We start from the raw sequence: 25432 nt of genomic DNA on the forward strand, positions 1-25432 counted from the left end.
AAGAGAGAGGGAGAGAGAGAACAAAACATATTTCGCCTCATAAAGGTCACCAAGTAGACGCACCCTCGTAATGGGCCTCAGAGATTCCTGACGGGCCCCGAGGCCAAACCCCACTGTCACGTAGTCGAAGACTACGTAGTTGTTGGTTAGAACTCAGGCGTGCTCAGAAAGACCACGTGCAGGAATCAAAGCAATCAAAAGCTCGTGGAAGTCAATGTGCAATCTGGATTCCAAAGTCGATGAGATCTCTTGGGAAACGAGTTCATAAAGATTATCTCAAATATCAATTGTACTATACAATATCTAGGCGATCGTACACAATTAATAAGAGTTCAATCTAACTACGGAATTTATAATTCTTCAATATGAAAACATACTTATACGATTATGTTACTTTTATATTTCATCAAAAAAAAAAAAAAAAAAAAAAAAAAAACAAATTAAATTTATCGTTTCAAATTTATCGTACATCTATAAATTTATTTAAAAATCTATGTTATTATATTTTTATTATACACGTATATTTTTAACTGTGCACCACCTATTGTTAAGACAGTATTAAACAGTAATAAACAGTCAAAATAAAACAAAAATTAAACTCCTGATAGCAAGTACAAAATTTTGTTATTGTGCATGGTATACGGTGTAAACGAAACATTCGGAGGGCGAGTTGACCAGAGGTCAAGTCGGGTCCCGGTGAGAGAGACGGGTCCTCGCTCGCGCCAAGATATGGAAGAGGGGGTGAGAGGAAGCAAAATCTTAGTGAGGAGAAGAAAAGAGGCCCTGAGGCGAGACCTACTGCCAGAGGCTTCGGTCAGGCACACGTAGGTAGTTTTGACTCGATGCGGCGCGGTCTGTGGCATGGTAGGACCCGTGCGCGAAGGAAAGGAACAAGAGGAGAAATAAAGACGAAAGGAAGAGGAAGGAGAGAAGACACGAGAGAAGGAAAGAGAAGATCGAGTCTGCCTGTTTGACCGCCGCCTGGCTGGCTGCTCAACCGCTGGCTCTTCGTCTCTCCTTTCTTCTTTCCTTCTCTCTAATTCTTCTCTCTCCCTCTCTCTCTCTCTCTCTCTCGCACACTCACACACACTTTCTTCTCTTGCTCGCTCGCCAACTCGTCTCGTCTCGTAACAAGAGACGGCGCGGACAATGGGTGCTGGTACCAGCGCGCCTTTGGCCAAGGCTGCTACACGGCCCTGCTTGGCATAGCCTGAAAACACCATGCTCTTCACCAAAATCGTCGAATAGTGCTATGTTGCCCTTGCTATGTTCACTGCTGCTCTCGTATCATGATAATAAAAATATTTTACAATATATGAATGCATTCGTGCGATTTTTCTTCTACACGCTCAAGCTTATAAAGCAGCCCAATGGCTGCTACGTGATCATTCACGTTAATTCATACTTGGTAGCCATGATCCATAGTTTTTGAATGCGTTAACGAAACTTTGTTTAATGATAATCGATTTATTTTTCTTATCTAATGGAGTCAAAAAGATTAATGAAGGGTACCTTTAATGTTTTGAATGAGTCCTTATCTTGATCGAGATAATAAGTAGCTCGATCATTGCGAAGACTTAGAGCATACTTGTCGCGGACAGAGACACGAGAAAACGAGTCAGTTCTCGTTCACAGTCGAGGTTCTTACGACGGTAATGGGGCGAGATAAAGCCGAGATAAAACCGGGCACGCCTCGAGAAGAAAGCGAGAGTCTGCGATAACCATACGGGCGAGAGAGAGAGAGAGGCCGTTATTGCCTAGCGATGAGTTTTTAATCGGCCGAGATCTCTTTGGACACTCGACCGATCAAAGAACTACGGAGAAGCATGTTGAGGCTAAGATTTTCCTCCAACATTCGCGGATCCATCGCGAACTCGATTTTGCTCTCCGAGAAACCTCGGAAGTCCCATTCGAGACTAGTTTAATCGCTCCCCTAATTTTTTAATGAGCAACAACCGAGAAGTAACTACGAGATTTGTCGAAAAACATTAAACTTTTTCGAACAGTATTCTATCATATCATATTTCTTTTTTTTTTTTTTTTAATTTATTTAAGCTCTAATAATAGCAAGGAAAATCTGTAAACTCGTATGTACCTTTTTATACCTAATTTTCAATCTTCTTAAAAAATATTATGATTTGCAGCACGTTATTAACGTGTAATTTTCAGAACATTTTTCGTTAATATGAAAATATTAAAAAGGTTGATTATGATTCATTTTAAAGTAGGAAAATTTTCTAATAAAATATTATAGGCATTGACGATAATTAAACCAACAAAAATCTCTCTACCTGCACACTACCTGTGTACGCAATCTATAGGCTATTCAGGCTCAAAAGCAAAATACCGTCTGGAATCTTTGTATCGTATTAAGGTAGTATACCACTAGCAGCGGCCAAACCCGATGCGCTTCGACGCCTTGTCGATTGCTTTCCTTCAACAATACGTCTCTTGAATGTAAGCGCATTCTTCGAGATACCGTGCTCACGCAGGTAGTGAACGATGCAGTTTTGACAGGTTTCGGAAGTGATGGAGGTCGCTGACGAGGACCGATTTCTACGGACCATTATGTTCGTTTCCGAGAAAAAGCGCGCCCACATGGAGAACGAGAAAACATTTATTACTCTCCCAGATATTTTCTCTCGTACGAATAAACAGTTTAAAATAAATATTAACGAACAAATATTGGTTAAAATATTTTGTATTTGCATTTTGTATTGGCAGTATAAAAATTTAATTGACCCATTTATCGTAAAAATCGACAGAATGACACATTCGCGCGAGTGGTAAACATTTTTGTATGACGCAAAACGCGTGGACGAGATGAGGAAAGACGATTCTCGTTCAATCAAACATCAGCGTTAGAAACGGGCCCAGCGATATTTAGAAAGAAATAAACGAATTCCTCGCTGGAATTCCTGGGACGCGCGCGTGATATTTCAGTCCAACGACCTGCTCCTCCTTCCGGGAAAGCAATATTCCGAAACTCCTCTTCACGTGGCGTAAACTTGACGCGTGACTCTCGATAGTTTGCGCAATTCAAGGTTAATACCGAAGGAATAATCCAAAACTTACAGAAACAAATTCACAAATTGCAAAAGTAAAAAAATATTAACAACATCATTCGAATTAATGTCAATGATCATTAGTTTCTGCATAACAGCTTTTAATAGATGTTTATGAGAAACGTTTGGATCTGCAAAAAGTACACTCGAGCGCGATAGATCCAAGTGATCTAATCCGATTAGCCTTAACTAATCCGACTATCCGTCCGGATTTTTGACGGCTCTTTGATGCTTCCTATTCTTTGAAACGAGGCTGAGACGCGCAAAATTCCACTTGCAACAGGAAACGGTGGATCTTGACGAGCACACGATATTCGATAGTAATATAGTTGGTCAAGAATTTATGACAACATTTTCCATTACGAAAATAACTAACAATTAACGAGCGCGAATATGCATGATAGAATATCGCGACGTGATCACCCCTGGTAGAAATTTCATGCATTTTTTTAATAGTTGCTGAATACTTATATTAATTCTATCTAACTGAGAAGTAAACTACTAAGGCCCAGTTACATCAATGTCACTTTGACTTTAAGAGAGACTCTGTCTTGTTCTAAAGCCAAAAAGAGAAAGAGACAGAAAGAGTTTTGAGCTTACTTAAAATCAAAGTAAGTTGGTGTCGAGCCTAAGTCTACTTAAATCCTAATCTAGATGTAATGTTTCGCTTGCAGTTTGCGCACAAAAGATGCACAAAATTTGAATCGATTTACTGAACAAAAACAGAACAATAAATGGACTATGCAGTATTTTATAATTAATAATACTCTATTAATACTAGACAATAACTGGACAGATATCTACGCAAATTGCACATAGTTTTACCAGGAAAACTGCTGCAGCTATTGAATAAAACTCTATCAAGTTCTTGTGTATTTCTATTGTTACAACTAATGAGAATACAGTAATACTAGACAGTCCTAACTGGAGTGCTAAAAAATATTTCTAATCAAAGACTAAGAACACAATGAATTTCACGTTTATTCGTTATATTTCTCTAATACTACTCTGCCAAAATAATTAATTTGTAGCACAATGAAAGTTTTACGAAAAACTAACGATTGCTGATATTTCTTACAGTTCACATCCGAAATTAAACACAACATAATTTTTTAATTATGTTTACCAGTTACAAATTTTGATGCTAAAGACAATATTCCTATAGTCAATCTTATCAAATGTCTTATATTTTCCTAAATTTAGTTCCTATATTTTGAAATCTAGTGAGTAGTCTTAAAACTCTATCTAATCAATGAATTGAATACCGATAGAAAAAAGGATGTTAAAAAGAGGCCGAGTTTTGTCCATAAAAGTGTAAAAGAAATATCGTTTTTTGTAAATTTTGTAGTTTGACTTCCTAAATACGATAAAATTATTAAAAAATTCGTAGCACTTGGGGAACACCTTGAAAAGTAAGTAAGAATATTGAAATTTGTTCAAATATATCATATTCATGCTCAATTTTCAAGGTCCAACCTTTTTATTAATATTATCGTATTCAGAAAGTCAAAATTTATAACAAAAAAAAAAACGCTATTTCTTTTACTTACACTTTTATGAGAAAAAACATTCTCCTTTCGAGAATATAAGTATAAAATCTCCCTCTCTCTCTCTTTCAGACTATGAACATCGATCTGATTGTAAACAAAAAACAATTATTTGCATCATAACAGTCGATAAATAAATTATTTGCGATTTTGTTATTTCTGCAATTTTCTCGGCATTGTTTTTTTTTTCTTTTTGGTCACATGGTGTTCTGGCTCACGATTAATAATTTATACAAAACTGGATATTCTATCGCTCAAATGAGGATACGGCAACGTCGCACACGACTATACGACTATACGACGTAGCCCTGGCGATGTACCGAGGCCAGGGGCCTACGGCCCTGCGATCTTGGCCTCGGGCTTTGCTGTTGAGGGCCGCGAGATAGAAAGAAAGTGCCCCACCGGGTCCAGAGGATCGTTCGCAATGGTGGGGACAAGGAGACACGCGCGCACCCACTCGTTCCGATATACAGGGCGTCTCTGACCAACTGCATCTGCTCTAACGATGTAATTTTTCTAGTGCTAAGTAGCGGTGAGCAGGCAAAAAAAAAAGTAATCAAAAAAATTCAGAAAAAAATAACGATGATCATCGTTACTCTTAATTCAAAAGAAATTACAAATATCTGTACGGAAAGAATGATTTTGACGAAGAATCTAAAAATTTAGCTATATGATGTAGATTTGCAAATATAAATTTTATTGGATTATCAAGATAATTCTGTAGGAATCTCAAGCATAATGAGCAATGCTGCAAAAAAATGTTGATATTCTAGCAACCAGCTTGAGAATCTTTTACGTAATTATTTTAATAATCCAAAGAAAATTATCTTCAAATCTGCATCTAGTTGTATTTTCAAATACTTCAGCAAAACCATTCTTTTCGTATAATTTCATAATTATAACTATTTACGCTTACTTACGCATCTTATCAACATTTAAGAAACATTCTGAATGTATTTTCCTTTATTCTTTTTTTTTTTCTTTCATTTTCACATCGGTGTTATCGTTACTTTTGATCTTCTCTCATGATATGCATATGCATGAAACACGTAGTATTGATGCAACTCGTGACGAAATGCGAATCTGATGATCGGTAAAAATGGAAAGCGAACGACACCAAATGTCAGAAAAAAATTGCAAAAATTACAAGAGATAAAGTCTAAAATTAGGCGCCCATTCATCGGAGTGTCCGAGTACTAGAGGTGTTCAGTTTCGCGAGGGTGTTGCATAAAGACTCGAGGAACGTATCCAGGAAAAAGAATGCTTGCATTTCAGCTAGAAATACGCAACTCTCTCTTTCTCTCTCTCTCTCTCTTTCAGGATATTCATATTTCTGTATCCAAATATCATAGTTGGAGAATGGACCGATTGTCTGTCACGCGAGTATCGCGGATGTAGAGGAGAACGAAGCTGGTTGGAAATATTGAAAATACGAAATGGACAGTCACGCGTGCACGTGTCGCTCGAACGCGTGACTTCCGCTACAATGGATTTCTATGCTTCACGCGGATGTCTTCTCGCTATATAAAAACATTGCTTAATGAACCACTAATCGTTATTCCGCGCGTTATATATTACAGTTATTATATTACACTCTTTACTGTTATCATATAATGATATAGCAGACAATATTTATTATCCTGAGAGATTCCTCCTAAGTACTATGGAAAAAATTAAAACATGATACATTAATTGTGCATATTGTGTATATATTAATTTGCAATTAAAAAAAAATTACAATTAAAGATTCGTTAATAATATGATATGTCATATATGATAATTTAATCTAATTAATTCAGGGAACGATAACTGTCTGTGAGAAAGCAATTTGTCTTTTTTTTTTTACTGTAAAAAGACAAAACTATATAGAAAAAAAAAACATCATCGGTAATTATATCATGGGCACGGTGCACTATCTTGGTGAGAGATAAGATTAGCGTATCTATAAGCGGAGACTCGACGCGCGGCAAGCGCACGCAAAAGACTCTTTAGAGCTACGACGGCGATAACTACGGCCGAGCCGTGACTAATAATCTCCGCGAGGTTTCTTCGTGCACGATAATTAATTTCCCAGATCGTTGATCAGCGATCGGGGCTTTTCTTTTTCGCGCGTAAGCTATTTTTACGCCGAGTCCCCCACGCCGCGTGGGAGTAAAGGGCGCAGCGATGTGCATCGCGGAAACTTTTTAATTCCATTAAATCGCCGTCGAGGAATCTCGGGTGGAAGAAAAAAATTTCTCGGAATCTCGTTCCTCTTCGCGCATGATGCAACGAGATGAGCAACGAGAGAAGAAAAGGTAAAGAAAAAAAGAAAGAAAAAAAAGAGCACGATGGCGCGATGACGGCGACAATGATAAAAGAAAAGTTGTACGAGGTATCCTTACATTCGAGATTATCGAAAGTAATTCGCATATGCATCCTGCGCTCGAGAGATTGAAAGGACTAAAAGCGTTGGAAAGCATTGGAGACCGTGTCCACACTTGAATATCTCTTGGAACTTTCTTTGACAAGTGTATAAAAGCTTTTCCCGTTTAGAACGAAAATCATGACAAAATGTAATCGCCATAACTGACATAAACCAAATAATGTATAAAAGTATAGTTATATATATATATACATATATAATTATATGGAAAAGCAAAAATACAATGAAGCAAAAATGAATAATGAACTCTAGAAATCCTCCTTTCAATTATTACCAATTCCAATACAAACATTTTTACATTCTTCTCCTTTGAAGAATTAAATGAGAGAGGAGCTTGTACGTCGTTGACACACATTGCAATTTTTCACGGTCGTAGCCGTGCGACAGGGACGAGGCAATTAAAAAAGAGCGAATTGTCGCGAGCGTAATGGGCTACCTTCGAGGTCTCTCGACGGTTAATTTGCATGACTAAAGTTAAGCCTTTGAAAGGTCCGCGTCCGATACATTGACCACCAGAGAGGAGGAAGAGGAGAGGCACGGTCCCCTCGACAACTGCCTTCTTGCCACGTGTGCGCCACTATGGTACTTGCAGGTTACGTTCGTCCAAAGAAAGGAACGATGCGGAGGAAGGACGTTGGGGGGAAACAAGAAGAGAAGACGCATAGGAAGAAAAGAAGACGGAAAGAAGAAGGAAAGATGGAGAGGGAGTGGAGGCTGTTATACGACGTCGTGTACCCAAGTAGCAAGTGTCAGCCCTGTCGGCAACGCCCATATAAATCCTTAGTTACCTAGTCGCTTTACGAGATACAATTATTTACGGAGACCGACCAGCTACCTTATTTAGCCTTAGTTAGTTCACCGGCGGATATCACGAAGCCGATTGATCGGCCCTTCTTGCTGATCCCGACTTCTCTCTTTCTTCATCCCTATCATTTCACGTCCATCGATTGGCTGGAATAAGATTAGTGAAATTCCTTTCACAGATTAATTAATGATAATCGTCTATTCTAACTGTCTAGTCTCACATAAAATCATGCTGATTATCCATCATAGGATCATCAAGCGAATATTCAAAATATCTTTCCTATAATCATTTTTCATTGCTAATAATATAAACAATAAGTTTTATTTTTCATTAGAAATTAAAAATTATTTTAAATACAAATTCAAATGTAAATAAATTGTTGACAGCTTTTCAGTAATATTAAAAACATTGATTTTTAAAGATAAAATATTACATCATCCTTAGGATCTACTTGTACAGCATCTGACTGTACGTGGACGATGTTCTTTTGAAAAATTTTACGTTTTCGAATTTATTACGTCTTCCTTTTAGCATGGACGATTCGTGTGACGCTAATTACGTAATAGTGGAAATCTTCCAAATGGAAACCGATCGTTCGAGCGGTGCAGCACTTTGGTTCGTGCAATATTTACTGCGCGGTCAATGTGTCGGTCAACCGAAGGTAATTATAATTAACTGAGCAAACGTACGTATAGAGAAGAGAATCCTAAACAGTAAGGAATACGCTCTTATGTTTTTTTTTCTCTTTATCTCGAAATACTATACGTATGCATCTCTTCGAACTCGTCGCTTGTAAATCATTCTCACCGCTTAACCTGACATTAGCGTGACAGCCTGCTATCCCAGTCCCGGTCGCCTTAGCATATGGTTAGCAGATGCCACCGTTGTCATAAGCGTTTTTTTTTTTGTTAATTAAATCCTTCGACAGATATTTTCACGTGCCAAATATCTACTATCAAAGCCGATCTTACGGATGCTGTCAGACGCGCGATCACGATGATGCTTCAGTTTCCTGAAAACAACACGATGTTTTTCACAAACAACCACGCCGAGTTATACATGTTTTTATTTCGGCTATCCCGTACACATATCGATGACCCAGGATCCGAAAATCAAATGACCAATAGCGTGCGAAACGGAGCGATGCACAAGTCGTTTACTCTTTAGAGTCTAAATAGCTTCTAGAAGCGGCGACGGTGGCGAGTAAGGGCAGAGTTTCGAAAGCCGGACTAGCTGCTCTAAACAAAGAGCTTTACGGCCATATTTATAGTTGTCGTAAAACACTACGCAGATTGCTAACCTTCGACTCACACGGACAACCTGCGTCTCCTCGTTTACCATCTTCCTTTTTCTCCGTCTGTCTCCTTCCAATCCGTTTTCTTCGCTACTTTCTTCTCGTTCGTTATCTTTGTCGTTTTACTCAAACTATTCTTCTCATATAGACACAAATGAATGCACACACAAACACGGATGAACAATCCTTTTTTCCTTTTCATTTCCTAATCTTTTCTCCCGCTCGTTTAATTTTTATCATCTCATTCTTTTCTCTCTCTATATCGCTCATCCTTGTTCTCTTATTTCCCTCGTTTTTTCTCTGTTTCACCTAATCTCATTCTCCGTTTCTTCATGCATTTTAATTAACGATTAATCTCCCGATTAATTTATTTCCTTCATTTCTATACAACATTTTGAAAAATATCACTCGAGGTTAATTTCTGATTATCTCTCAGGAAACAAAGTTTATAAACATTACTTTAATGATAACTACCTTGCAATTTTTGCTTCGTTCACAGAAATAATTAAACGCCATAGACTAATCAAATACACGTATTTCTTTGTTTCCATTTTTCCAATTCTCGTTTCGTCATTCCTCTTTTCAAGTGAGATACGAGAGTTCGTATCAACGATTTGACGACGACGACGACGACGACGACGATAGTAATAGCGATAACGATAGCAAGACTGTCTCTTAGTGTTAATTGACTCGAGTGTGGTATGGTCCAACGACTTTGTTTGACGAAAATCGGTTCGACTGAACTTGGAAACGAGCGGACAAACCTGAATCGTAACCGTGCGAGTCTCGAAAGGAAAACCGGTATTTTTGGACGAACACACCTTATTAACATGCGTCCGCTTTTTCATTCTTTTGCCAGCCGGGTTTTTCGGGATCCGCGCGATCTTCGTTAGAGCGTCGCGTCGAAAATGTATTTTAAGTGACGGAAGCACAAAATTTTCAGGAACGAGAATATGCAAGCTTATGTTAATCCTCATTAGGACGGGAAGGAAACTTCGTGTTTGGACTTTTAAAAAGAACTTCCATCCCGAGGATGGAATATTATCGGAAAAAAAAAATTGCTTGTGCATACTTTTTTACGATACGTGAAATTCGAAAAATATATATTATTCAATATATATTTAAAAGCCCATGGCATATTTTAATAAATACAAAAAAAAAAATTAATAAAATGCATATCTAATTCTGCAGACTGTTAATTATATTCGCAAGATCAAACTTCGCAGTGTGTTAACTGAATCCGCAAGATTATTAATCTCGCCCGGAGCGAAGCGCGATAAATGAGTCGTTTGCATTTACCTGCATTAATCTCGTCAAAGTACTCTGTAGGCGAACATTTCAGCGCGTTTATATACGATAGCATGCGTCACCAGGATCACGCTATTTTATTAAACGGCGGTTTACTCCTCTCGCGCGCGCGAACAAGGTATTTGCGTGTTTGTGTTCACGCAATGCAAACATCACGCTTTAAATGGATATCGAAAGTAACACTCTCGTTGGCATATTCACTGTTTATTACTTATATTACTACATGCAACAGTTAAAAAATTTCAATCTGTTTTTCTCTAACTTTTATTATCTCGACAAAAACTGTGAGATAACTGATAAAAGATTTAAGAAAAAGAAACAGAATTCTTCCAATCTCGTTTAAGATCGATAGCTCTTCTATTAAGAGAATTACATTTTTATGTAACTGTTCATGTAAATATTGATCACAAAGAATGATATAAAAGTATAAGTTGTTCGATAGTTCATCAGAATTTATTCTTTTATTTATGTTCATTGAACGCGGATTAAGATAATCGCGTTCAATGAACGTAGATAACAGTTTACGTAAAAGCTTACATTAATCACTCGTATATATTTTTTTTTAAATTTTTGTCATACCGCGTCGATAACGATCAAGTTTTCTATTCAATTTTTTACAAAAAGATGTAACTTTTTTGAGATCTAACTAGTGCATATCAATTTTAGAGATGTTGTTGAATATTTTTGGCGTCAATATTTGACGGTCTCCTTGACCCGCTTTCACTTGCGGAACAACCGCTTATTAATTTCCACCAAATACAATACGCGAAGGGAATCTCGCTATCGCAAGTTCGTTTGATAAAAAACTTTACGCGTAACATTGCGTGACAGCGTGAATTAAACTTCCACGCACAGAACAATCTACATGTCGTAGGTCGGGAACTGGTATCTCTGTACAAGTCCGTCAAAAATTCGTCATTAATCGTTTGATGTCACATCTCTCGATTTTTCAGGTAGACATCGAAATAGGAAACAGAAATCGACGATTTGCCGAATGATAAGATACGACGAAAGTGTGAGATGGAAAGTGAGAGAGAAAGAGAGCTGTAAGCTCTTTGACTGGTGTCACATCAAATGCAATTTCTATATTCATTTTTTTCGTTCAAATAAAAAATATGTAACAAGATGTATTCCATAGATTTCTATCTAATGCTAGAAAATCAAAACGCTCAAGATACTTTTACATTACACTTTTTACATTAGAATACTTTAAGAATATTTACATTTTTCCAACAGCCCGTGACTAAAATAATTTCACTTCCTTTTTAAGCTACAAATTCTGTCCTCCATGAAATCCATGGAACAATTTAGTGGGACAAACATGTTTTCAGAGTGTGACACTTCTGCTTGTGGTATATCTGTTTCTGGGAAAGGCGTTTTGCAAGAGGAATTTGTTTAACCATTTATAAAGGAAAAGATGCAAGCACCACCGCGGGGTGTATAGTTGCCGAACCCAGGATAGGCACCATGGGCGGCGAATCGACGGAACCTTGCCTTCCTTCTCTCTCTCTCTCTCTCTCTCTCTCTCTCTCTCTCTCTCTCTCTCTCTCTCTCTCTTCTCTCTCGAGCAACCTCTTCGAATGCAAGAAGTCCGGCAGGTAGGCTCGTTAGCGAACAGGTAGGTAGGTAAAGGCGAGTCAGGGTAGATGTATAATGCTGACTGTAGCCAGTGTGTGTCTGTGCTTACATATCGGGTGTACCGATGATATGCATTGCTTTATTCATTCAGATTTTATGGTGAATTTTCACCGAATCAGTTATTTGCGAAAAAGAGAACAGCGCGTTATATGCCTGTTGCTACCAATGTAGATTAATCTCAGTTGAACTTACTTTTTATCTTTTTCTAGTTCTTAAAACGGGGAAAGAAGAGTGAGTTGTGGATCGAGATTAAAGTTAATCTATTAATTGGTAGAAACACGCAACACAGACGTTCTTCAAACTTTCGAAAAACGCGGTTGTGAGTAGTATTTACATACTGTGATAATAATCTCGCGATGATTTTTACCAAACTTGACTTGCAAAATACGAAGAGTTGCTTGATTTACGTAAAAAGAATAAAAGATATTACAGGAAGGGCCGTAGTTTTCATTTCGTGTTTATATATAAATTATGTATATTAATTATGTACATAGTTCGCATAATTTTTTCGACTCATTGTGCCAAAGAAATTATACAAACATAATTTACGATACATACAATTTATCGAAACGTATAAACGTATCGTACCTACTTTTCTTCAGTTTTTCTTTTTATCGAAACTCTTGTATTATCTCATTATCACAATCGTTGAAACTTTCAGATAACTTACAGATATTTCGATATACCCGGTATATGTTGCAGAGCGTAAGAAATGGGTGGGTTAGCTTCGAGAAGAGACGAAGTAAGAGAAGAGAAAAGGAAGGATACCAAAGGAACGAGAGCGAGAGAGCTGTGGCGGGATGCCACGGACAACGAGAAAGAAAGAAAGATAGAGAGAGAGAGGGAAATCGTACAAGAGAGCGATACAAGGAAGGCGTGAAGAAGAGAGTATGAAAGAATGAGTGAGAAAGAGAGAGAAGAAAGAGAACTCGCTTGGGTGCCATGTGCATTGGTGAGCGGATACACATCGTACGGTTCGGAGGGAAGGTATTCGGGCAAGTTCAGGGTGATGCAGCAGCGGGGTCTCTCCTCTCTTCGCGTTGTGATTCTCTCTTATTCTCTCGCTCTCGCAACGTCTCGTTTCTTCGCCTCTTCTTTAAGAAGAGAAGCCCTCCCCCCCAACCCCCCCCCCTCTCTCTCTCTCTCTCTTTCCTGCACGATTTCGCGCTCGGCCATCGGGGTTATTCGTTTCGTTTCGTTTTTCGTTTCTGAAGATAAGCCTATGGTGTGCTCGAGGCGATCTAGGCGCCCGACCGCCTACACGCGAACTCGTCAATTACTTCGCACAACGAGACACATCGTTTCTAACTCTCTCCTCTACCTCTCTACTACTGTCTCGCTTCTTTTTTCTCTCTCGATCTTCGAAGCACGCCACGATGCATTGCGCATCGTATATCCGCAAAGTCCGAGGTGCAATCTGAATGCGCGGAGGCGGTTTCCGAGCAGCGACAAAGTATGTGTATCGAAAGGCGCGCTTTCGCGAATGCCCACGTACGTACATACCGTCGGAAGAAATCGCGTGCAAACGTAGATACCGTACGTATGTTATACCGACAACAGTGGGCGAACAGTGTGCCGCGAGTTCATTTCATATTTTAAATATTATACAGAAGATAACTAAATTTGATTACTCAAAAAAACGACCGAGAAAAAAGTAATAATTACTCTCTGTAAATACTTTGTAGAAAGAGATAAACCACATATTAAAATAATTTTATAAAAATTACAATTGAAATTTACAATTGAAATAGGTATATAAGGGACTTTTGCATACAAAAAAAATATAAATGTACTATACACAAGTAATAATTATTTGTTTCAAGTATTTCAAATGTTTATATATCTGTAAATCTATCACAAGCATCAAAATTCAAAATATGTCTGAATCCTAGTAAGTTTACTTTAATAAACTATCATTTTTTTTTAATAACACTTTTATCAAAATTATTAAATTAAAACAAATTCAATTTTATATGTTTATTATATAAAGTTAGTTCTTCGATAAATATTCTTCAAAAGAAAATAAATTTTTCGTTTTTAATTCGTAATAAGTGAAAAAAATTGTAGTGTTGTTGAAAATAAACCAGAAGATTCTGATCATATTAGTCACAATTTTGATTATCCCAATTAAAATTATAATTGATTTTCGAGAAAAATTTTTCTAGAAAATTCTAAAATTTCTGTTTTTAATCAGAATTTTAAAAAATTAATGCAGATTCTTTTTTCAGTATACAGTTTAAGATTATCGTCAAGGAAACATTATTAAAAGTAACTATTACATAAAAGAAAGAAAATAAATTGAGTAATCACTTTTCTTAGTAAAAAAAAAAACTATTTTTCTGTATGTGCTCTCGCTAGAATCATATTTTCGCGATATCAGCACGTTAACTTTGCAATAACAAAATAAACGAAACACGAAGAAAGTTTGCAGAATATTTTGATCGTACAAGTTTGAACTATCGCGCGAATCGTGATGTTTAAATACCTATATGTACGTCGCAACACGTTTACACTCACTTGTGAAGTCAAACTTGTAGTAAAAGCTCTAATAGTCTAGTCGTTCGATATTATCGTCCTTGTCCATATAGATATATACAAGATTTTATTTCGAATATATTTTGTGTCACACACACACACACACACACACACACACACACATTTCGATTTTAATTCCAACCGATACGTAAATCATCAATTTCTGTAGAAAGCAATACTTTGTAGGTAGATAAAAAAAAAGTTTATAATTATTTTACTCCAAGTGATAAGAATTTACAATAATTACATATTATATATAATAATTACACATCATACATGTGAAATATATCGAACGGTTTTTAATAGAGTAGCACTTTAATTAAATGTAACGAGAAGATTGTAAAGTCATATTTACCCCATGGATGTAGATTTTTCTTCTTTTCGATGGATAATTAACGCGGTGTGGCATACAGAAATGCTAAGCTAACAATGAAATGAATATTAACGAAATACTTGTATGATATGTTAATGATAATAACATTATGTTAATAATAATGATAATATTAATTAAGCACTTGTGTTAAAATATACATATTTTATGTATGTGTCCCTGATATTTTTTTCACAGCATCGACAGACACTGTAGGTAATAGTTTTACATAATCAAAAAAATATATCAAGTCGCGCGCAACAAAAATTCCAATATAAAAAAATGTAAATTCTTCAATGCACAAGTTTGTGTTCCTATTTTATATTTTGTTTTCAATTACAAGCACAGAAATTATACGGATGATAAAAAACAAGTTTCAATACGAGCATCATATATATTATCTTTCCATTTCACCATTGATTCGCGTGTATGTACAATATATCAAGCAGAAGTGATGTTTGGTTAAAAGTGACGTCAGAATGTGACGTGTTACAAACAATCTCGACTTTCTCGGCATATCTGAATAACTAGTTTTCATGCGGACAAGCGACAAAAAAAAAATACGTGAAGCGGCTCTACTGAAGTCGACCGATGCCAAGATTAATTCCGCTTGAGCCTCGCGCGCGGCCTTCCTTGAAGAGCCATAATTAACCACTTAAGCGATTACAACGGATCCCGACGTAACGTTTTACACGTTTTCTGTGACGGTGAGTGCAACGAATCCTTTCCTCTCTCTCTCTCTCTCTCTCTCAATATTCACGCGTAGTCCCGCATAGTATAAGTACACATACATAAAACAATGATCCGTGGCGCGACAACAAAATCTAATCAATGGAAACTATAATAGAATAGTTTTCGAATGCAGTGGATTTGAACTTAACCCAGGTCGGTCTGAAGGAACCATGATCTCGTTCAATTAAACAAAGTAGAGCATGTGTGTGTGTGTCGTTAATTCAAGTTAGATTAGGTTCGAATTCACTGTACTCAAAAGTACTTGGTATTCGGCCATAAGTTGAATCTTATATTTAATATCGTCTTGAGTATAATCTTGAGATGTCATGAACTAATCAGAGAGCTGCATTAGTATCTTAAGACATTATTTAAGATGGTCTTAAAATAAGAACAGACTATGAATACCGTCCTATAAGTTTCTATTGGGCAACGTACGTATATAACACGCGATCACGACTTCTATTCATAATTTATGTATATTTCGAGAAATATACATAATTAATGTAACAGGTGACAACGACAGAAAAATCAAATTCGCGATTATAAAGAATGATTTACAGAAATTTCGTATGGCTGCGTATTGCATAAGCGATAAAGCGCGAGGTATTTTTAAGAGTCGAGACCTCTCGGAATAATCACGCTCTTCAGATAATACCGTAATCGTGTCTGTAACATCTCGAATACAAGATGCGGCAGGAGACTTACGGCCACGTTAACTCATTAAAATGTTTTGGCAACAGCATGACAGCATGCACGGTAGCGTGACATCGATTTGTCAGTGGCAAAGAGAAAGAAGTGGTCACGAGAACGGAAGGCACGCACTTCATTGTATACGTTACTGAAACGCCAAGGCGATTTGTTCCGAACGAATCTGTCACTTGTAAACTCCGACTTCTTTTTTTACGATAGACAAAACGAAGTAGACTCGACCTTTGAACCTTTTAGAAGAGAAGACATTGAAGCAACGTTTTGGACAAAATATAAAAAAAACCTTCAGTTTTTTTTTGTAAAGCATAAAAAGGATAGCAATTTGGAAGAAATGATTTCGAGTTCCTCGAAAAATTCTATACAGTGTTACAAAAAAATGACCATTAATCCTCCGCTTGCATCGTCTTTTAGAAACAGTCAAAGTTTCCTTCTGTATTTTACTATACAAAAAAAACCCAATGTAATATCTGAATTTAAAAAACGTTTAGAATACAAAGTACAGATGTAGAATAATAAAAAAATATTTCCGATTTTTCATAACTGATTTAGTAGAAAAAATTTGACGTTGGCAGGAAGACCATGACGACTAGCAAAAAAAAAACAGCGATGCAGACGGAGGGTTGATAATTATAACCATGTTTTTTACTTTAAATGCTAATTCTAATTTTTTTAACTTCTAGCAATAACTTTAACATAACTGGTTAAAAACACAGCCTCAGATTTTTAATGACTTACGTTAATTTCAGAATCTGTAGATAATATTGAGAAACAAGGTTTAAAGAATGGCTTAATGAATGAGAAACATAACAATTCATAGCCTTGGTGATTTTATTTCAAAAAGTATCATGGGAGGATACACGTTGCGCGTTTGAGTTTACTGCATTGTTTACATTAGTTGAGTTTTTTTCGACGCGCTTAGCGATGTTATCGCTCCCGTTTCACGGCCGCCATTCATCTTTATAAAAGATCAGATTATTGCATCGATCTGCGATTAGTAGTATTATTAAGTTTCTATTCTTCGAAAAATCGTTTCTAAAGAATTCCAAGTTAGTTATAGCCTGATATGTGCATTCCAATATATGTATAAATATTTAATATCCAGACAATGAAACAACAAAATAAGATCAAGATAAATAGAAATTTTTGTAGTATATGCTGCATAAATTTGATATGTGTACTCCATGAATTGCACTGCAAATCTTTGTAAAAAAGAAAAGACTAATATTATATATGTTTCTGATTGGTTTTCCGTATAAAAGTAACAAACTGTTATACTGCATACAAGAATAGATTTACACATTTAAACTATTTATAGTCTATTCTTATTTTAAAACCGTCTTAAATAATGTCTTAAGATGCTAATGCGCTCTCTGACTGGTATCCGTTCTTATTTTAAGACCATCTTAAAGTGCTAATACTTTGTAATTGATTCGTGACACCTTAAGACTACTTACGACAATCTTAAATATAAAAATCAACTATGAATACCGATCTTAGTGTCATTTTTCCGGAAAAAACTAATCATACACATATATTGTAGTCACTTTTTACATTTGAATTTACAGAAATCCATTGGTCAAAACTAAGTACTTATTTTAAGTATCAAAAGCACTGCTGTTCAATACCTTTAGTACTGCAAATAATTAATTACTGTCTTTTAATAATAAATTGGCTAGCATTAAATGCTTGTAAGAGAGATGTGATTCCATGAATCGCTACCAAACTCGTCTAATACGTCTCTATATAATCATTGCTCGCGCAACAATCGGCCGTGTTTAGGCGATGACCTTTAAAAGAAGGAAAGAGAACGCGATTCGAGACGGCTTACAAAGTAGCTTTTATTGACGTTGTGCCAATAAGAGCAACGTGGCATATCTCTTTCTCTCTCTCACTTTCTCTCATGCGTAGAATCGTCTAAGTGTCGTTGTCGACGCCTCCGGCGTTCGCGATTATTGCGACGGGAGAGTGTGGGCAATAAGGCCACCGTCGCTGCGCCGACGACAACGGCGACGACGGAGAAGAACCTTTCGAACGGTGACGACGTGCAACGTAATGCGGCGTAATGGCGAGGAAATTAATAGGAGCGCCGTGGCTAGTGGACAGCCATACGCTGGGAATCCGAGTCACATATTTTCCCTAGCCGACACAGAGCGCGCACACAGACGCGATTATCATCGGACCGTGAAAGCGGCTACGAGAGTAGGCACTTATCGTGCCGCGATCGATTTCAAATGACGTTAATCTAAGCGTGCGAGGCAGCGCAAGATACCTGGTGTGGCGTTATGACGCGATATCGAGCTAAGCCCAGACGCGGATACCATTAGGAAATGTCGTACCACGCCGTTGACTTACTAATACTTCATTATTTAATTCCTTCGTGCTCCGCAATCAATTGCTGCCAACTATAATATTCTCACGTCGCAAACATCCACTTATGGGTCATGGTATAAATATTATTGTGATAAGCCGCAAGTTGTAAGAAATGGACCGATCATAATCGGTTATTCTCCTCACATTCGTCAATTTCTTACGATTTAAAATTTCTTTCTACTGCCATAAAGGACATGATACACTAAAAAAAAAAAATACTTGAGCAGTAAGGAAATCGACATGTTGGATTTATAACTGCTTATACATTATGGCTTTACAGTCTCTACTGTGATTGATTAATTCGCTTACTACTTACGTTCTACTGCTCAAGTATTTTTGTGTGCCCTAGTAGATGGTCCTTAAGACCCTTATCGTTCTACAACTGCGTAGTTGTAAGTGGTAAGGTTGTAATGCGTCGTCTACAATACACGAAGTAAGAAGTAAGAATAAGAAATTGATTAATCACAGTCGAATGTGAGAAGAATAATCGGCTGTGATTGATTAATTTCTTACTCTTACTTTTGAGCACATTTCTACACGACGCGTCGATTACTTACAGATATTTGGAGAGAAATAGGAGTCTTTTTTTTTTTTTAAAAGAAAGTAAACTTTACGACGTTTTGTAATATGATACGTTGTAAAATTAAAATTACATTATGCCTTGTACACGAGCGCTCTTACGCATTACTTCCGTTCAAATAGACCTCCAGCCAGCTGTTTACCACGACGCAACGGAATGATGTATCGATCCCGTTGACTTGGTAGGAATATAGGGAAGGCTAACGAATAATTAAACTCACGCGACGAAATTGGCGTCGATATGATTCCCGCTATCGTTCGCGAAATATCAAGGGTTAACTCTCCGTGACGAAGGCAAATTATCATCACTTTTTTCACGTTTTCACGCGCGGACATAACTAGGCGGAAAATACAGAAAACCAAGAAGCAGAGTTACCGCGATAAGAAGAACGAAGCAGAGAATATCAGATCAGTTGTCACAAATTCCTCATCCTAAAATTCCATAATTTTATCATTGCTTTCAATCGTGTTTGGAAAATTTTTCCAGTCCTGATATATTTTCGTCCTGATTCGGAAACCGTCAAATATTTCGTTGAGGAAACAATTCAACATGAAAATGTAAATTACTATTAACGTTGACACTACTTGCATTTAATTATCAAGTTGTTAAGATTCCAAAGTTACATAGGTATGCGATTAAGCTTCTTTGAAGTCAAGAATTTTAGTTTTCCAGAAAATTGCAAAATTCTCAGACTTTCCTCCGAGTTTCAAGTTTTTATGATAACCCCGAACATGTGGCTCTCGTAAAAGGTCTAAACAAATAAATCCCGGAAAGTTCGAGAGAAAAAAAAAAACAAGAGACTTACCGAAAACGGGACTGAGGTCGGATCTCGCCGACGTTTTTCCCGTAGCGTAGGTCCCTCCGGCGAGCGTGCCCTTTTCCTGCAACACACATGCACGCACTTAATGCCTGCGTCCTTGCGACTACTGGGATATTTGGAAGGAAATGTATATATCGCGAAACACGAAAATATCACACAATAATGGAGAAGAAGGAAAATGTATGACGAAATGATCCGCACCTCAGACTCGGTAAGATCAATGAGATCGCTCTTGTCCTCGGTGAGGTTCTCCGAGGACCTCTTCTCCTCCTCGCCCTCATCCTTGAAGACCTTGACCTCGTCTTCGCTGCCGAGATCGTCGCCGCCGCCGCTGCTGCTCACGTGCGGCATTATTGCGGGCACGCGAGCGACGGCCACCGTCTTCCCTGTCTTCTCTCGTATTCCTTTACTTGCCAATCGACTCCGTGTTTCTCCGTCGGGCAGGCGGTCAGGTGCGACAAGTTCACAGCGAGGAGGTTCAAAAAGTCGGAACGTTGTCCGTCGCCGTCGGCAATGATTTCGAACGGCGGCCGACGGCGCGATTCGTTGGCACTAGAATTTCAAAATGAGATTCACCGATCGCGACCACGGGAATTCAACAGAATCACTGTTCACATTCGATTCGGGGTCTCGTTAACGCGCGTCCGAACGAGAGGAATCGTTGCCGCGCACGAATGGATGATCGGAGAGAACTTGGAACTTGTGTAGCACACAGAAAGAACCGTTCACCGTCACTGGTCGCGCGCTGACAGTTGAACGACGAGATTAGGCCGCACCACTTGACTCGCGAGACAAAGAGCCGGATTTCTTCGCGGCGTATCACGATTCCCGTCGGCCCTGCCGTACTAAACTCAACGAGCTCACCAAACTTACCGAACTCGGCGCGGCGTCTACTTGAGTCAGATGAGAACACTCAGCGCAACGTCTCGCCGACGGTACGACGACGACGACGACGACAACGACGAAACGAGACGGCCGGGCGCGCCTCTCGCGAGTTGATCTCCGCGCTTCGTCGCGCGACACACGGCCGCGCTTTTCGCGCGCGAGTTTAATTTCCGGTCGGCGCGGCGTTGCGTTGTTGGAGATAGATAGAGATAGAGAGAAAGAGAGATACGCGTGGGAAGGTCGCCGCTACCGCAGGAGTAGGAGGAGGGCGTGAAGATCGTGGCGTAGGATGATCAAGAGAGAAAGAGAGAAGCGTTGAAGAAGGAAGATGCGACGGATAGAGAGGTAGGTGGTGTATACTGTATTACTGTATACTGTATGAGAAGGCAGGCAGGCAGGCAGGCAGACAGGCAGACAGGCCGTGACGTATTAATGCGCAGAGTGGAGCGCGTTGTTCCTTCTCTCCACTCGGCACTCGCGATCTCGCTCCCCGCACTCGGTTCTCTCTCTTTTTGACGTTAGCTGCGGGTGGACCCCTCAGTGCGCGCACCGCGAGCTCGGCTTGCACGTAGCATATTTGCACAAAGACGGCGGCCACGATGTTTCCGCGAGCGCACGATACTGCGATTCCGTCAACGGGCCCGTACAATCGACACGACGACGCGCGACTAATGTGGCACCACGACGACAACTACGGCACTGTCGTTGTTCTTCTAATTGTTGCTCTTGCTCTTGCTGTTGCGAACGGTGCACGCGCCGAGCAGTCATCGTGCCCGTGCGTGTAAAAGCAAAAATGTTCGAGAGGATTGCGTGCGTGTCCGGTGTCGTTCCCGCCGTATATCTGTTATCTCTCGACCCGACGCCGAATGTATCTCGATACGGCCTACTTGAATGCTCGGTGCCGACTGTCGGCGACGGTGAGCTCGGGCGGGCGGCTCTCCCACGCGACGACCAATCACGACGCCGGATTCACAGCGGCGGTTTCCCTCGCCGACGCGCCACCTCGCTCCCCCGCGATGCCGCGCTCAGCCAGTCATGGCAGGCAAGCACAGGCAAGGCGGCGAACCGACTCTACCCGACGGGCTACGATCTCGCCCGAACGTCGCTTCGGCGCCGTCTCCGTCTCCGCCGTTCTGTCGCCGCCACTACCGCCGCCACCGCCGTTGCCGCCGCCACCACTACCACCATCACGAATGTGTCCGTGTTGCCGTTGTCATCTTCCTTTCGTATCTCTACGTAGTTTCATTTCATGAAGAAATCGCGAATGACGTCCTACATCTATCTCTTGACGAATTATCCAGGTTATCGTGTACCTACTCGACTAAGGTGAGAAAATCCAAACGACTTTTTCTTATTTTTTTTTGTCAAGCTTTACTTGCAAGATTCGCGCGCGCGCGCATGTTTGTCACCACACCGGTCGTGCTCGTAAATGTCGCTGGTTATTACACTTATCGCGTTTGTTCGCCAGGCGAGTTGTTTTTTTTTTCACTATTAGGTGAATTTTCTTTTTTCTTATCTTGTAATATCTTATCGAATTGAGAAACTTATCGAGTAATATATTCATTGATTGTAAAATAAAAATGGCGGAATCGTTATGAATTTATTATCCAACACGAGCACGCGAACGTGCGTCTGAAATTATTAGGGCAGGTGTACACCATGATTTCTTTAGCCACGGAAGAACATAGATATTTATGATAATTTATGTCCGCTACCGCTCGTCGTAACAAATTTCAGTTTAATTAATATATTGTCGAAAAGATACCTAAAGCTGCTTTTTCATGTGTCGTACGACAAGAATTTTTAAGCCTGTTGATTGGTTGTAGAACAGAAACGTTCTCGGATCTTTCTGTCCTGCAGCCAAACAACAGGCTTGAAATCTTTGTCATACGACACACGAAATATTAGACTATGAACGTTACTGAGTAAACTTATTGTCAATGTAAATGCACACGCTGTGATAATTATGTGTCTATGCGATTTGGGTCTTTGATGGGGTGAGTTACTTTCAATTTTAAATATTTTGTTAATTTTCACAATGCGCGTGGCTTAACTAGTAAAAGAAATCTTTAGCATATCGAGAGGTTTTTGTCCACGCGATTGTCCAACTGCATGCATAGAAAAATATTATACATACTATACGCAAGTATATAATAATTATTTCTTTCAAGTATTTGAAAAGTTCATAATATCCGTGAATCTATCATAAGTCCACCACAAGTATCAAATTTGTTTAAAATATATTCTGAAAAACCTAGTGAGTTTAATTCTTTAAACAAGATTACTAAATTAAAACAAATTTAGATTGCTTATTACATAAAATAATTTTTTCGATTAATTTTATATTATTCTTTAAAAGAATATTAATTCTTGTTTGAGTACATGATAATGAATTTTTCTAAAATTTGTAATAAGAAAGTAATGGATCATTTTTCTTAACAATAGAATGATATTTTTCTGTACACTGTTAAATCTGTAGTGTCAAATTTAACTTAATATGAATCGCCATTGCTCCTACTAAATATATTGTTATTTTTTACTAAAACGATAATTAAATTTGACACTATATCGTGCCAATTTGACACTGTGTAATGTCAAATATAATCATTATTTTATTGTAAAATAACGATATGATTGAATAGGAGCAATAACGACTCACGCAAGTTAAATTTGACACTACAGATTTAACAGTGTATGTGAACGATACTTCCAACAGTTAAAAGTGATTCATTACGATCTACAAGTGGATTATTTTTGTTAATAATAGTGATCTGAAAAGACTCAAAACGTATACATACATATAATTATATCGTTTTGTTTTTTAGTGCATGTTTATATTATACTTATTTTATTAATTAACTAATTTTGCGCAATAATTTCTACGCCTGACTCCTATATTTTTCAATTTATTTGTTTGAAAATTATATGCTGTTATAGAAAATGAATATTATAAGTCATTCATCAATGAATTTAAGAAACTGCAGATTTCTTAAAAAAAAAATTACATGTTTAAGGATTTTTTTTTTATCTAATACAATTTTACTGAAATAGTCATACTATATCTACTTTTCCAATACGATTTGTGCGCGCGATAAAGAGAAGAGGGTATTGCCACGTATAAATCTTCCTCTGTACTTCCTCTTGTATGGTAGTTCATGCAGAGAGATCATATTGAGTGTGCACATTTTGCATTTCTAAAAATTATGTACAAGTCGAGAGGGAAAATCCGGAATAGCCCGTGTTTCCAACACAAAATCAGAGAAAACAGCGCCGCATGTTTCCGACGCTCTTCCGAAATTACGACGATACCGCCGAATCGCGGTGCATGCCGCTGAAACGCCGTTGAAACATATACATGAATCCCGACATACAAGCGAATTTAATACGTCATGAAAGCATCTAAATTCGCATCGTCTATGAAAGCCGGCCTCCTCTCGCGAGTCTCTTTCAGCGAATTTTTCGACTCTCGCTTTTTGCCGCCGTTGTTCCTTTTTACACCGTCGCCTAAACTAAATTTTAGCCGCATCACTCTACGAGTGCAGCTCTTTCATAATTTTAATGAATTTTTAATTAGTCTCGCAAACTTTACGAATGCAATGGATCTATCGTAGCACTGACTACTGCATGATTAATATACGCTTAAAAATGAGTGCGAATATTTAAACATTTCGATATATATTCGTTCTATTGCGATTCATTGTATATGATGTAATAAAGTATAATTTGATTACATTATGAAATAGAATTTAAATAAAATTCACTGAGAAAAAAATATATCCTAAATTTCAATAAATATTTATTTGAATAAAAATATATATATATATATATCCTAAATTTTAATAAATATTTATCTCAATAGTAAACTAAATAATAAATTAAATAATACCAACTAAATATTTATTAACATAAAAATATATTTATTTAGTACAAAAAAAACATTAATTTGGTTTAACAATCATTTCTTTTTATTAAGTAAATATTTATCTATTGTAAGTAAATGTTTAGTTGGTATTATTTAATTTATTATTTAGTTTATTATTCAGATAAATATTTAATAAAATTTAGGATATATATATAATATATATATATATTTTTTTTTCTTAGTGTACTTTTTATGATATAGATTTTTATCTCTCGTTACATCATTAGTAGAATTCTATAAAATTATTATCCAGCTCCTATACGTAATAAAGGATTAAATAGAAATACTAGAAACGAGTAAGACAGCAAAATTGTACATTTTATAGTGGGAGTTTGCTGCTGCCATACCATATACCGTTGGGAAAGAGCGTACATTTTGCAAATATACTTATCCGGCTTATAATTTATGCTCCGCAATATTTTTCGGCT

At 37.8% G+C, this 25432-nt stretch overlaps 1 protein-coding gene and 1 long non-coding RNA gene across 3 annotated transcripts in view; one reads left to right on the plus strand and one right to left on the minus strand.

Annotated features, from left to right (window-relative positions):
- LOC147908534 (protein pangolin, isoforms A/H/I/S) overlaps positions 1–21993 on the minus strand; it is a 153939-nt gene extending 131946 nt beyond the window's left edge. For both annotated transcript variants that reach the window (XM_087409633.1, XM_087409632.1), the window contains exons 1-2: positions 20399–21993; positions 20183–20258 (exon numbers count right to left, since the gene is read on the minus strand). In XM_087409633.1, coding sequence (XP_087265759.1) covers positions 20183–20258; positions 20399–20548 — 226 coding nt within the window. In that variant the 5' untranslated portion in view covers positions 20549–21993. The remainder of the gene's footprint in view (positions 1–20182; positions 20259–20398) is intronic.
- A 274-nt stretch (positions 21994–22267) lies between these two features.
- LOC105151103 (uncharacterized) overlaps positions 22268–25432 on the plus strand; it is a 164115-nt gene continuing 160950 nt past the window's right edge. Inside the window, exon 1 of the long non-coding RNA XR_015546195.1 lies at positions 22268–22408. This is a non-coding gene — a long non-coding RNA (uncharacterized LOC105151103). The remainder of the gene's footprint in view (positions 22409–25432) is intronic.

This window comes from Acromyrmex echinatior, chromosome 9 (genome assembly GCF_024713525.1).
Source record: "Acromyrmex echinatior isolate Ae372 chromosome 9, ASM2471352v2, whole genome shotgun sequence".
NCBI classification, from domain to species: domain Eukaryota; kingdom Metazoa; phylum Arthropoda; class Insecta; order Hymenoptera; family Formicidae; genus Acromyrmex; species Acromyrmex echinatior.